Below are 15,226 nucleotides of genomic sequence, written 5' to 3'. Positions count from 1 at the left end.
CACTCAGACACTTATTAAAGATGCAGCCAAGTTCACTCAACTCAGAGTCTGTGCTCCCAGAAGCAGCTGGCTGAAAGAAAATCAGAGACCGAGCACTATCTAGTGTCTTAGTCACTGGTGAGTGGGTGGGATATGATGGCCTTGGGTCTTATTCCTCAGGAGATCTGACTCTATCCTTGTGTGTATGTCCGCACACTAATAAGCTAGTAGGATTGGATGCACAGAAAAATTAGATCTTCATAGTTATAGTTAGCGCTGCTGCGGTTATATCTTTAGTGTCGATGTGAAGTATTTGTACTACAGTATTTAAGTACTATTTTTTTTAGCAACAACTGCTCAAGTGACTGTGTTATAAAAAAGCTCATATCTCAGCAAGGAAAGACTGTCTGGGGACAATCAGACAGTCTTTCCTTGCAGTCTTGAATACTAATTTCCTACTTTGTTACCTAAAATATTCAATTGAAAGCATACAGGCACCTGACTATTATTTTAAAGGTCCAATACGTAATACATTTGCTGTAATAAATCCAAAAATGACCCCATTGCGTCATCAGATGTTAAGGAAACATGCTAAGTTAAAACTATCTTTTCTGACAACGCTAATGCCAGTATTTTCTCCTTCTGAAATTTCCGTTCCTTGACGTTATTTGTTTGTGTTTTGGCCTGTGTGTTGTTACTAACTGCCCAGTTTGACAGCCAAGCCGGGTTGCCAGATATACCTGTAAAAACGTAAACCCAGAGCGCTACAGCTGTAATGTCAGTCCAGCCATGAAAACAGCAAACAAATGAACAGGATCAATGAAAAAAATTCTACCCGACCTAAATAAAACGGCATGTTTCTAACAGTTGCGTGACCAGAGACGTAACAAACCCCGGGTAAATATCAGAGTTGTATTTGAAAGATGGAGACAGCTTAAGGTGCTGACACACCAAGGAGATTATCGGCCGTTGGACAGTCTGGCGAGGTCGGTGACTAGAGTTTGTTCGGTGTGTTCCGTGCCGTCGTCAGTCTGGGGGGCTGTCAGCGTTCATTTTGGCCGACCTGACATGTTCGGTCGGCGGCAGGGCAGTCGGGACTCACCCGGAAATGGCGAGGGGAATGAGGTCTCAAAATCTGACGAAAATCTTTTAAACTGACCTTTGTTGATCTGAAATGAAGACAGATTCAGCAAGTGCATGGCTTATTTCTCGCTTAAAATGTTTTCAGAAACATGTTTCAGTGAACTATTTTAGTACAATATGAGATCGTATTCTGAACGGCCGCCATGACAGTCTGGCTTTGAATTTCCAGAGAAAAACCGGAGAAATGTGATGCATTCGTCCAATCAGCTGCCGTTTTCATTTCTTGGGCAACAATACAGATTAGCGCCGCCTGCTGTTATGGAGGCGTATTATGTCTTGTCTCGTCTCTTTGGTGTGTTCTGTGGCACTTTTTGGACCAACACGAGGAGACTGATCATCTCGACTGGCTTTTCTGTCAACGGTCGGCCGTCTGCTTGGTGTGTCAGCACCTTTAGAGCCCAAAAGGACGCAGAGTTGGCTAATTTCCTCCAAAGGGTAAGCATTAGCTTCATGCTAATTTATCACGACTACAAGGGACGGGCATTTTATGTCATTTCAACATTCGTGTACTCACATTGAATTATATAGCTAGAGTACCCAAATTGGTTACTCGCAAAAAAAAATGGGAGACATAGCCAGTAAAGTGATCCTGACTGGTCCTGGCTAACGCCGCCATGCTAACCCTGCTAACGTTACTAGAGGACCAGGCAAGCGGGCCACGGCTGTTTACAACGTGAAGCCTGTTCAGCGGCCGTAGCCGACAGCGGTGAGTTAGTTAAAGCCAGGAGAGGGGGGCTGTAAATCGGGAGGAGAGGACCGTGAGTTAGCAGTGTGTTTAGCGATTGTTGCCGTAATTCTAAGCCAATAAAGTGTGTTCAGTCGGGTGAAGAGGACAGCAAGGTAGTGGTATTTTTAGCGGTTCTCACCGTAATTCTAAGCCAAGGAAGTGTGTCTGTCGGGTGGAGAGGACGGTGAGGTTGTGGTTTTTTTTAGTGGTTCCTACCGTAATTCTAAGCCGGAAAAGTGTGTCTGTCAGTTGGCTACAGAGCTCCCCGTGAGCATGGACTTTTATGACTTTCAATATAGCCAGCATCTAACGTTAGCTACTCCGCTGTACTGTGAAGTAATGTCTGGCTATGTGAGACAAGCGTCTAGCAACATTGTTGGATGCTGCAGTCTCAGCCTGGCAACCTCCGTGAACTTCGAGTCTGGGGAGAAGGGGTCGGGGGAGACGACTCCAGTATTTTGAATTTGTACTGCAGTCACTATTTTAAACACTAGCTGTCAGTATTACATATTGCACCTTTAAGACAAAATTATGTGTGTGTGTGTATGTGTGTTTGTTTGTGTGTGTGTGTGTGTGTGAGAGTGTGTGTGAGTGAGAGTGTGTGTGTGAGAGAGAGAGTGTGTGTGTGTGTACCTGTTTGAGTGTGAGGGTCTGGTACTTCTCAAAGGCCTCCTGAGGTAGCGAGCCAAGCTCTCTGATCTTCTTCATGCACTCCTCCTTCTTCTTGAGCAGCATGCCCTGCCTGTTAGTCATCTTCTCCAGCTCCTTGGTGTCGTGGTTGATGGCATCATTCTGCTCCTTCTCAATGTTCTTCCAGCGGTCCATGCTCTTTATGTGGTCCTTGATCTCCCCCTCTGTCTTGTCGACCAGAGAATCCAGATCTGGGAAAGACATTGGAGGTGGCGGTAAGGTTGTGCAGCAATAGAGATGGTTTCATTCCAAATGAGACCTGAGTACATTAATCCATGGCTCAGAAAATTATAAATACTGTCACAGCCTTCTAAAAGTTACTGAAATTAACTTTTCAAAAGTAGACTGTTGCATGAACTAAATACATGGGTTTCATCTTCATTCAGTGGCCACAACTACTCCATTTGGCTTTACAACCATCATCAACAACCTGCTAACATGGAGGCTATTTCTCCCACCTTGTTAAGAGAGAGACAAAAGAAAATACTGATTGTTTAATGAATCATAAATGGAAAATTGGCATGCAAAGATTTAAGAACAAAGGATTTAATATAATGCCTACTTAAGAATAAGGTCATGCAGTGAATATGTCTTTACTTAGTGACAATGATTAAATATGAACCCATAAAAAACAATTATATTCAGCAACCAGTGTCATAGCACCACGAGAACATTCATACAACAGCCAGGCACTCTCTGGAACAACATATTATCCACATTGTGAGTCGATCACATCACAGCGATTCTCCCCATCTGCTGGTGGTAGCAACCCAGTGAGGACAGTTTCTGAATTTAGATTCCTCAGTGACAGCAACTTTTGTGTTCAATAGATATTTAATCAGTTAAGATTACTTATATCAGACAGTGAAAATCTTTGTTAGCTGCTTGGAAATATACCTAATGATATATATGGCTGTCAAGTAGTGACGAGTACTGCATTAAAAAGGCTGCTTAAATCAATTATACAATCCAAAAAATCATCATATCTGCCACTTAATGCATCTTGATATCCATTTATATCCATAAGTATTAGTGTACATGTGTATGTGTGTGATGATCTGGATGAATTATCAGAATTATATTTTGTTTAAGGGTCCTGAGGGAAAAGTGTGTGTGCTTTTTGAACTGCTTATCTAAAGTTTAGGCTACTCTCAATAGCCCAGTGTTGTGTCTTTGGTACAATGCGTACCTTCTGATCGTGCCAAAGTCTCTTTGACACGTTTGTTGATGCCGTCCAGCTCAGATGTTGTGGCTGTGAGCACTGTGCCTCCCTCAGTCTCTCGCAGCTCATTTAGCTCCTGTGTCAATGCAAATTAGGTCACATAAAAAAAAAAAGAGGGTCATACAAATTCAAACACCTCTGACTTGTATGAATGAAAGCATTGAATCCAAGACTCCATTTTAATCAGCACATTACATTCATTGAATCATCCAACAGCTGCAAACAAAACCTTTGAACTTGTTGGTTCTGCATACAAGTATGTATAATTGGATTTAAGAACAACAAAAAAGAACCAAAGAGCACTTAACATAAATTTTACAATACCCTATGGAAAAATGATTCTGTATGCAGAGCCTTACTATGAGATGTATGACTAACATATGAATAATTCAAGGGAGTTTAAAAGGGACAGCGTACCTGCTCCACTTGGTCAAGACGCTTTCGTAAGTTCTCGTTGAGATACGTTTCCACTCTGGTCATTATGCCTTCCAGCTTAATCCTCTCGTTCAACAACTGTCTGTTGTCCTGTGGGTGGATAGAGAGATCAACACACAAAATACAAATAGTTACTCTTTGCCAAATGCAGACAAAACAAGACATTGGTATATTTTCAGTTAACTCCATATGTAAACATGTTTAACTAAGTTTTATCTTGCTCCATGTTTTAGATGGAAGAAATCTGACACATCGAATGTGCAATTAGAGAGCTAGAAATGGGAGTAATGTTAAGTGAAATAATATCTGCCTTTGACATCTTATACAGATTGCTATAATGTGACAACAATATCCACTTCTCACACAACACTGAATAAAGCGGTTGCTTAAAATTGTGTATAAGCAGTCTCTGGGTAGTTATTTGTGAACAAGGACGCTCGTACATGCAGTCTTTGCCCCAAAATGGTAAACAAACCCCTCTGTGTGTGCGTTCACTTAAGTCCAGGCAAATGCCATATTAACAATAACTCCTAACAAAGTCTTATGTCGCAACCAATATAACTTGACAACCGCCAACACTGCAGAACCAAACATGAAAGGCTCCATGTTGTGGGGGCGGAGATGTTGCACAACGATAGGGAGAATGGCTGTGAGTTCATTGAGGTGAGAGCTGAGAGCAGCTGGCAGTGAAAGAGAAGGAGGGGTCAACACTGGATCACAGGAACAACCCACACACAGATGCTGCCTGCTACTCTCACCTCAGTCAGGTCATTTGAATACATTAACAGAAGGCGGAGAGGGAGGGGAAACAGAAAAACAACAAAAATGTAGGTAACCGCTGATTCTCTGAACTACATATAAGCAGGTAGAGGGGTGCGTATGCATCCACTAGTTTAGCTACACAGTGCTTTTCTAAAAAGGTTTCTGAACCAAATGATCCTTCAAATCAATGTCCCACATTATGGCTGAAACAAACATTGTAGGTTATTGTTGCTCCAATAATTGAGAGGTCAGACATTCCAATATCAAATCTAATATATCTGACCGCTTCGGTACAAAACAATTTTTTAGTGTTTTACTGATCCAAGACAAATCTATTAACCTGACTCCGCCAGATGGATTGCTTCGCATTTGCTCGGCATATCCATCTGGGAACTTTCCGTTGGAGAACTTTTGGGAAGGGGCGGAATACTGGTTATTTGATTGAACGAACCATCTGTCTATCACCTAATTTGGTGATAGACGGGCCAAATCAACCAATCAGATCCACGAAGCGTATGAAAATACAACCACAAGCCCGCCCCTGCTGCTGCAGGCAAAGCATAGCTCGTAAGCTCAGCATGCAAGCAACATGTCGGTAAAGGATATTTGCCATTTGTGTAACGAGAATTTAGGAATAAAAGGCACCATTTCAGGTTCCCGGACCATATTCCAAAAGAAGGATCCAGGAAAAAAAAAAGCATTAGCGAGCAGCTAACAGAATTAGGGCTACCGCTGGCTGATAATACTGGTTAGCTGATTGGATAAACCATCGGTCTATCACCACCTAACCCACCTCAAAACCAACGCTGATTGGCCCGGTCGTTTGGCTAACGGCTCCAAATTTTCTCTGCCTCAAGATGCCAGACTGATCTGCGAGTGGAAAACTGGAGCTCGCGAGATCAGGACGGTCTCACGAGGCTACAAATCTATACCAGGAACAGAAATCCCTGCGACGGTTGGTTATTTGAAAGATCCTGCATAGAACAATAGACACAGATCATACGTCTCTGTCCAATCCTCCTGCTGACCTGCTGGAGTTGACGAATCTCATCGTTGAGGTCATCGACACGCCTCTGGTCCTCCAGGCTAAGCTGAGAGAGCAGATCTGTACCGAGCTCGGCCTTCAGTGACTCCCTGGTGGACTCCATCGCATGGAGGCTGGCCTCCAGACTCTGGAGACTGCGTTGCTGTACAGGAAGGAAGAGTCAGACATCAGTGGATAGCACATACAGACTGAGCTGGGAACAGGCTGAACCCGTCATAGAATATGCAACAAAGAATATTCAATTTGTTTAGGTCTTAGTGACCTTGAACTCTGGGCTAGTATATAAGCTTAAATGATGATATCGTGACAACATCAGTATATGATCACCTTGGGCATGAATGTCTTCTCTGACTGCTGCCTCTTCTCCTTCAGCATCTTCATCTCTGACAGAATACTGTCTCTGGATGCCTTGAACTTCCTCTGCTGTGTCTCGATCTGCTGCATTTGGTTCATCAGTTGGTCAATCTCATTGTTAATGCGTGGAGGCAGGGATTAAGGAAGTATCAGACAATTTTTATTATGGAAGAGCATTTTCATTTGCATTACTTCTTGCACTGCCTAGGAGTGCGAGTCAAGTCAATATTTTTATATAGCCTTGTTACAAGAGGTCTCTTGAGTAGTTGGCTGATAGGGCGAGTGACTTTAATGAGGGGAAAAAAAAAAAAAGGAAGGAACCTCAGTCAAGCAATAGATGTGGCATGGACAGAAAAGATCAACATAATAAAATGACAGTATGAACAATCAGGATGACAAAATTGTTGATTGTAAAGATATATGAAGAATGGGTGCACATTGCAGTTGCCTTTTGCATGACTCACACTACATACTGTTCTTCCACTCCGTAGGACAAAAAAGCATTATCCACAAATTAACCAAAAACAGAAGCAGCAGAAAATAAAACATGTCACAGGACAGCTGGTAGGCTTTTTAGTGCAACAGAGTGCTTCAATAATGTGATTGGCCTTCCAAGGAAAGACTCTGTCATCATTGATATCAAGGCAGAGGATTAAGGGGGGCTGCGCGTCACATCATTAATCTAATTTAACAGACAGGCTTATTGATCGTCCAGGACTACAACACTCTTCTGGGCCTTTGAGGTTCAACAGGACTCAATAAATGCTGAAGCCAATCAATCCGCTGATTTAAAAAGAGCTACTGAAAGTCAGAGGACCGACTGCCCAGCTGTTGTCCAGAGCAGCTGGTTTAAGGCCATCTGATCTGAGTTTTCAAAGCTGACATTAGGTAACTGCCCTGAATTAAATTAAATAAATAAAAAATGTAAGTAAAAGAAACCTGCATTAACCTCTGTGATGACCATTTAATCTCTCATGAATAAAATACCAATCAGGGGTATTTGACATAACCAAGTTAAGAGTTGTAGCAGTTATGAGCAGTCATAGCACAAGAGCCCTACTGCGTGACCTCAATACTTTCACTGCAATGCGGTGCTGGTGGCAAAATGAAAACTTAAAATAGAAGGGATGTGTGAGGTGCATCAGCGTAAATCTCATGCTTATCGACAGGGCAGAGGTGGAGAGTGAATAACAAGAGGCTTTTAAATAATTAATCTGTTCTCTGACTCATCGCTGCAGGACTGAAGGACTAGCACCATGTCATCCATCTCCCCTGCCTACGCACACATATGTACACAATCACCAGGTGCACACATCAACCCGCATACGCAGTCACACAGGTGTGCAAATACATATAATCATACCTGAGCGGAAGTGACCATATCCATAAACATACCGTACATGCTAAATCCTCTCTGATCTGCCTGTTTTGTCTTAATCAGCTGTTGTCTTCACCTGCTGGGTGAAGTAGCTACATAACCCAGATGATTAATTTGCATTTAAAATTTCAGGCTCAGTCATGCGACATTATCACACTGTAATTGAGTGAAGACTGCACTCAAGGGTGTTATAACTTCTTTCAATTGAGTTCCTAGACATGAGAAAGGCTCCTATACACTGCACAGTGGTATATGAATTATAATAATTCTTTATCAACAGATCAACGGATGACTGTGTAAAGGTCTTTTTAAAGACAGATAGTTTCGGCTTCCAACACAAAAATATTGACTGTGCACGATGTTTCCTCCTCCATTTCTCCAAGGCCGAGTAAAGAATGCCAATATCACAAGTGCCTACAGTTTTACACTTTCAGTGTATTCCAGACAACAGCCTTGCATTGCCTGCTGTCCTTAAAATATATATTAAAATACGTGATTTTATGCAAATATGTCAACTGCAAAACTAATTTGGAAAAACTACTTCCAACTAAAACTCATCATTTAACATTTTGGAAAAATAGGCCATTCTAGTCTGAAAACCGAAACACTTTCGTTACAAGATAAGAAACTGATTTCTGACTAACTGTATTCAATTTATATAAATATAACAATATTTCAAATGGGATGAAGTCTTCAATAATGTTGAATAATTAATTTTCAAAAATGTCACGTACTCCATCTACTTCCCGTTTACCCCATGGGATGAACACTGACAAAATAATTGTCAGTATTCATTTGTGACCCAACCCATTTTCTTATAATCAATACATCTCAATGCCAGCAAACGGAAAGAGACCTTTCTAAAACAGATTTCCGTTGCAAGTAATACTGCAACAATGTCTGCAGCACTGCTTGCCATGCAGGGACATTTTAAAACTCCAATACAAATCTCACAATGAAAACAATGTCAAATGTGACTGACTTCAGAGTGTACAGTTTTTCTGTGGGCACTGATGATGTAATATTATATTTATGAGATATAATTAAAAGGATATGTTCAATGTTCCTGCGCAGGTTCTCATTGAGCTTGGCCTCCAGCTCACCCAGCTCCTCCTCAGCCTTCCTCATGTCTTTCTGCAGCTCCAGGCGAGACTTTCTGGTATCGTAGTAGCCTCCTGTCAGGGCTCCACGGTGGCTCACCTGGTCACCTAGAAGGTCACAACACAATGTTCCGAAAATAAAACATATAAGGTTTCTACAGTACTGGAATTACAATGACATATAGTCCTTAAAAATAAACAAAAGTATGCTACATAAAAAGCTCAGCCACAATGCACTACTTCTTGTGGTAGTGGAATATGCTACACTGTGTATCACAGGTCAGCTTACCCTCCAGAGTTATACAGTCCATGGTGAAAGCTCTGGCCAGCTGGGTGGAAACTTCCATGCTGCGACAAATCAGGGTCTTCCCAAATACGTGCTTGAAGGCCTTGTCAAAGTTGGTGCTGTAGCGTAGCTTGCTGATCATGGGGATAGCGTCCTTATGGGGGCAGAAACACATTGGTATGAACTCAGTGGCAAATACTGCACACTTCCTCATCAAACAAGAACTGTCTGTTGTAGAATCGATAGTCTATATCGACAACGGTTCATTTACGGGATAGTCCCAGTGCCACTGGAATTTCCGCCAGAAAAGCCTCACTTTCCGCTTTCTTTGAGTTAACTTTAAACTCCAGTCGCATTAGGCAACATTAACCAGAACCTCTGAGCAATGTTACAGGTTGCAAATGGCAACAAGTTTTAAGTAAATTTGGATTGTGCAACAAGGCAGGCTTGCATGGTTCATTTTTGGGACCTATTGGCTATTTGCCATGGACAAAACACACAGCAATACACTGGTAAGAGCAAATTACATTTAACCATGTATCTAGCTAATTTATTTCATGCTCGTTAATGTATTGTGTAAACAGTTCATTTCATTTTATATTGTATGTGATGTTTTCTTGCTGGGTGCAAATGTTCCACCTAAACAAGTTCCTTCCCCAGAATATTTTGCAGAGCCACTGTAGCTGCGTCCGGAGATTAGCACCGCCCAAGACGATTGTGATTGGTTTAAATAAATACAAACAACCCATTTATTCCTGGAATGTTGTGCGGACTAGCCAGACCTTCCTTCTGCAGCGCTGTGGCGAGGTCTGGCAATATAGGACTATAGAATGGGTAACAGTGGAATATATGGTTGGTGTATCTGGAAAAATCGAGTGAGCTCATTGTGGCCTCATGTCCCAAAGGAGACTAAGTCAGGATTAAGTTAGAGTAGGTGTATGGTAGTTATACCTCAAGGTAGCAAAATCAAGTAGGTTCTTAACATGCATGAATACAGTTTATTGTATGTTAATTGTTTCAGAGTTAGTTTTACACATTTGCTGTCAGGGTCTAAATGTACTGCCTACAGTACCAGGTGCAACGTATGCATGTTCCTTACATTGGTCTCTGGGTAAGCGGTGTCCCTGACATCCAGCTTGGTCAGGGGCAGGAATGTGACTTCTCCAGGTAGGTTCATTTTGTTGAACTCCATTAGTATTTTGGTGCTGACCTCATCAGTCTCCACAATGTGATAAAACAGTCTGGGGGAAAAGACATGACATGAGCAGGTAGGCAGAAATAACGACAAGGAAAAAGAAAAATAGAGACATATGAGTTTGCCACATTGTAACTTTAACTACAAATCAACCAACAAATATGTGTACACTACCGGACAAAAGTTTGGGGTCACTTAGAAATTACATTATGTCAGATTACATTATGTGCTTATATAACTGCAAAAGGGTTCTCCAATGTTTTCTCAGTTGGCCTTTTAAAATGATATCAGATTAGTAAACAATGTGCCTTTGGAACAATGGATGAATGGTTGCTGATAATGGGCAATATAGATATTGCATTAAAGATCAGCCACTTCTTTCTACAACAGAACCCTCGACTGTTACGGTTACATAATGTAATCTGAAAACCGCTGCCCTGGTTAAAAAAAAAAAAAAAAATGCAACTGATCTCAGCTGGTATTCTGTCTGTAATGGAGTGGAAATTTCTAAGTGACCCCAAACTTTTGACCGGTAGTGTATATCTATGGAAGCATTTAATGTAAAATGTAAAAAAAGAACTGATCCCATAATTAGTAGACCTTGTTTGATAGTGACATTTTCAGTGAAAACACAAGGAGCTAGCAATGCAAATTTTAAATGCAGCCCCCACCTGGTACCGGCAGTCACCTCCACACAGGTGTAAAAGGCAGGCTCGCACTCAAAGTTATTCATGACAATGCCGTGGTAACCATTGATGACATGTTGGTTGATGCCTTTCCGACGAAAATGCTCAAGGACTTTGTTGATGCTGTCAATGCCGTTGAGAATAGCCTGGAAGACCACAAGAGAAAGAAGAGGAATGAGTCTCACTTCAATTAAAAAGAAGATTGAATTTGATCCTAAAATCAATTGTTTAAAACTTCAGATTGAAAAATAACATTGACTGCAATATGAAAAATACTGGAAGAATATGTTTTTTTTAAATCACAAAAAGCATGATCTCTTCACTATAAAGTAGAATATTATTACAGAGGGATTTCTTAAGAGATGAAATACTGTGCTGTTAAATGAAGAAAATCAATCTAAAAAAACAACAATGAAAAATGTGTTTCAAATACATTGTAGTTCAAATTGTGAGGTATAGACAAAAACAGGAAGATAACTTTTAATTTTGTTAAAACTGTGCTGCACTATGAACTGTACACTATGAATATAAAAAGGTGACAGAAGAGATAGCCCATCCTATTCGCGGTTGCTTGTCCTGAAGACAGGTTGAGTCAGCTGGGACCAATGAAAGAAAAATAAACACTGGACATTTGTCCATGAAGACACAAAAAGCCTTCTTTCATCTTGGCAGACATTATTCAGAAGTGATATTTGATTGATACCAGAAGAAACGACTGGCGGTTATTGGATGAGGCAGCGTGGAGTCAGTCATATGTAAATTTAGCTAGCTATGATAAGGTGCCAGTAGCGAGGCAGATGAATGATTCTATTTGATATACCTATCCTGACAACTGGCTGAGCCACAAAGTGAGTCCTTCGCTGCTTCAGCTGGGCTCATATAGAGAAAGGCACTTTTTCATTTGGGATTTGATTTATCTTCACTTGCCCATTTCCTCTCTCACAGTACTCCAGCAAGTAAGTGAATGTGGGAAGGTTTAAAATGTGTGACGTGTCTACCTCTGGTCAGTCTATATCCTTGACATTCCACTTCCGGGATTGCTCCGTTGCCGCCGGAAAATCCACCGGATTTCACTCATTTAGGCCGGATATCTGTTGCCTTGGGCTTCCTTTGTGTTGGCATTTTAAACTCTGGTCAGTTTATAAGGACTATGGTTAACCTTTTCTCAGATCTCTGCAGGGTAAATCCAGACAGATAGCTAGACGATCTGTCCAATCTGAGTTTTCTGTTGCACGACTAAAAACAACTTTTAAATGTACACATGTTCCACCAAAACAAGTTCCTTCCGAGCCTATTTTGCAGCGTCTCCGCAGCAAAATAGCACCGCCCAAGACGTTAGTGATTGGTTTAAAGAAATGCCATTACACCAGAGCACGTTTGACTCCCATCCCCAAATGCTATGTGGAGTAGCCAGACTCTCCTCCAGCGTGTTTTGGAGGAGGGTCTGGCAAACAAGTGTAATCCGGAGAAAAATGCAGGTAAGTGTGTGTGTGTGGTACCATTAATTTGTCATCAATTTCAGTCCTCTGAAAAAGTCATTTCCATTTCTGTGCTCTCACACGCGCACACACTTTCACTGTTGAGATGGAACCATAAAGGTATCCTGTAGCTACGTTAGGCAAGTCAATAATTACACAGTTGTGTACAGTGACACAGACCTTGCCAGTGGCCGCTCGAAGGAGCTGCTGTTTCTTCTCCAGTTCCTCTCGTTTGGCAGCCAGTGCCTGCTGCTCTGCATTCTCCTCACGCCACAGGTAGCTGGACAGACACAGACAGTCACACACTCTTACACTTATGTCACCTTAATTCTTGTTAAATAATCAAATTTAAATAATTAAAACAATGTTATTATGCTGCCTTTTCACCCACTACAGATAAACAATGGATCACAGTGAACAGGTGGGTGGATTCAACATTAGACAAACATATTCATGAAATGTTTAATTTAAATAACAGGCCCTCAGTACTATCACTAAATAAATAATAAATGTATATGATTATTAATAGTTGAAGACTTAAATGCAGGCATGAAAACGGGTCAGGGGTGAAAAAGGTGAGAAGGATATTACCCCTCTAGGGGGGTCCGGGGCATGCTCCCCCGGAAGAAAATTTTAAATATTCCATATTTTAAAGCATCAATCTGATGCATTTTGAGATGCATTTTTTGCCAACCAACAGTGTAATATTTCAATATGCACTCATTAAAGTTAATTTGACTGGCAAAACAGTTAAAGTCCTTCTGACATTACACAATAATAAAAGTCATAATTCTTAAAAACTAAAAAGTTTTGGATCAATTTTTACTTCTTCCAACCATAGGTTAAATTAAGAGTCAATGTGGATTTACATATTGCAATAATATCATAATCCCACAATGAATCATTGTGAAAACTAAACTTTACTACTTTGGTCATCATCAAAAAAGCAAATTAGTACATTCAAGAATTTGTCCATGTTGATATTAGCTGCTTTATTTACATTTATTAAAAACATTGCATTGTTTATCTTTTCCTATAGCTAGACGTCTAGACTCTGGGACAAGGCCGTTATGTTTAAATACCTGCCATGCTGATTCCAAACAGACAGCTTTGTCAAGGCAGTTTGGGCTTCACATAGCTTTTACAAATCATGTTCCGCTATGAACGTGCACACTAGGGCTGCCACCTCTTACTCGATTAGTTGACTAATCGGTCGTTTTGGTCTTAGTCGACTAAGATTTCTTTAGTCGATTAGTCATTTTTTATGCTTATTCATGCTTAATTACTTATTTCCAAGAAACTTCTGAGCACATTTATGGTAAACACAAGATTTAAAGTGGTGCTTTTGCAGGATTAATTGTGGAGAAACTCAGTTTTACAGATGGTTAATTAACTACATTTATATTGTGCTTTTCTAGTCTTAACCACCTCTCAAAGCGCACAGCTCTGTCAATTAAATCAACTAATCGATTAGTCGACAAAATCGTATAAGTGTTAGTCGACTAAGAATTTCTTTAGTCGAGGACAGCCCTAGTGCACACTAGGCGTGTAACAATATATCGTGGTACGATTTATTGCGATGCAACAATGTTACGATACGTATCGTAGAGCTATGGCAATATTATTATAATTTTTTTTAAATTCTTTTAATTTTTTTATTTTTACTACCACCATATAGGTGCTGACTAACATACCAGACGGCCGACCATCGGCAGAAAAGCCAGTCGAGATGATCAGTCGCGTCCCTGAGGTCCAAAAAACCGTAGATATAGAACAATATGCAAAAGACTGCCTTGAGACACATCAAAAAGACGAGAGGAGACGAGACGTAATACGCCTCCATAATAGCAGGCGGCGCTAATCTGTATTGTTGCCCAAGAAATGACAACCGGCACCTGATTGGACGAACGCGTCACATGGGTTTGTTTTCTCCGGAAATTCAAAGCCAGACTGTCATGGCGGTCGTTCAGAATACGATCTCATATTGTACTAAAATAGTTCACTGAAACGTGTTTCTGAAAACATTATAAGTGAGAAATAGGCCGTACAGTTGCTGAATCTGTCTTCATTTCAGATCAACAAAGGTCAGTTTAAAAGATTTTCATCAGATTTTGAGAGACTAGTCACCTCATTCTGCTCGCCATTTCCGGGTGAGTCCCGACTGCCCTGCCAGCGACCAAACATGTCAGGTCGGCCAAAATGAACGCCGACAGCCCCCAGACGGACGACGGCACGGGACACACCGAACAGATTCGTGTCACTGACCTCGCCAGACTGTCCAACGGCCGAAAATCGGCCCTGTGTGTCCCGGCCTATGACGTCCATTTAATCCTATTGGTTGAGCTACCGTACCCGTTTACATTCACTGCATTCATGCTCCAATGAATAGGATATGACGTCTGACTTTACATACAGAATATTAAACTAAATCTTGATTTATATTGAAGTATTGTACATTCATACATCTTTAAGTTGTATGTATAACAAGACAGTTATTGAACACTGTTAATGTTAAATAAATCTGTTATTTGATTTTCAGTTGAATTTTTTTCTAAATATCGTGATTGTGAACTCAGTATCGTGATACATATCGAATCGTGAGCCGAGTGCATCATTACACCCCTAGTGCACACACGTATTGTTTGTATCACGGTCGGTCAGTAAAGGCGCAGTCGCAACGAACAGTAGCCGTCGTTTCTGGTACTCGTATGACAGAGAGCACGGACCGAAGCTATGTGACTAGCAT

At 41.0% G+C, this 15,226-nt stretch overlaps 1 protein-coding gene across 1 annotated transcript in view; it reads right to left on the bottom strand.

Annotated features, from left to right (window-relative positions):
* smc3 (structural maintenance of chromosomes 3) overlaps positions 1-15,226 on the bottom strand; it is a 32,847-nt gene that overhangs the window by 7,678 nt on the left and 9,943 nt on the right. Inside the window, exons 15-24 of the mRNA XM_028595852.1 lie at positions 12,661-12,760; positions 10,988-11,148; positions 10,221-10,362; positions 9,125-9,275; positions 8,791-8,943; positions 6,331-6,482; positions 5,987-6,145; positions 4,179-4,286; positions 3,729-3,837; positions 2,483-2,730 (exon numbers count right to left, since the gene is read on the bottom strand). Coding sequence (XP_028451653.1) covers positions 2,483-2,730; positions 3,729-3,837; positions 4,179-4,286; positions 5,987-6,145; positions 6,331-6,482; positions 8,791-8,943; positions 9,125-9,275; positions 10,221-10,362; positions 10,988-11,148; positions 12,661-12,760 — 1,483 coding nt within the window. The remainder of the gene's footprint in view (positions 1-2,482; positions 2,731-3,728; positions 3,838-4,178; positions 4,287-5,986; positions 6,146-6,330; positions 6,483-8,790; positions 8,944-9,124; positions 9,276-10,220; positions 10,363-10,987; positions 11,149-12,660; positions 12,761-15,226) is intronic.

This window comes from Perca flavescens, chromosome 2 (assembly GCF_004354835.1).
Source record: "Perca flavescens isolate YP-PL-M2 chromosome 2, PFLA_1.0, whole genome shotgun sequence".
Taxonomy (NCBI): domain Eukaryota; kingdom Metazoa; phylum Chordata; class Actinopteri; order Perciformes; family Percidae; genus Perca; species Perca flavescens.
The sequence above is the reverse complement of the archived record's forward strand: the minus strand, read 5'-3'. Positions and strand labels throughout refer to the sequence as shown.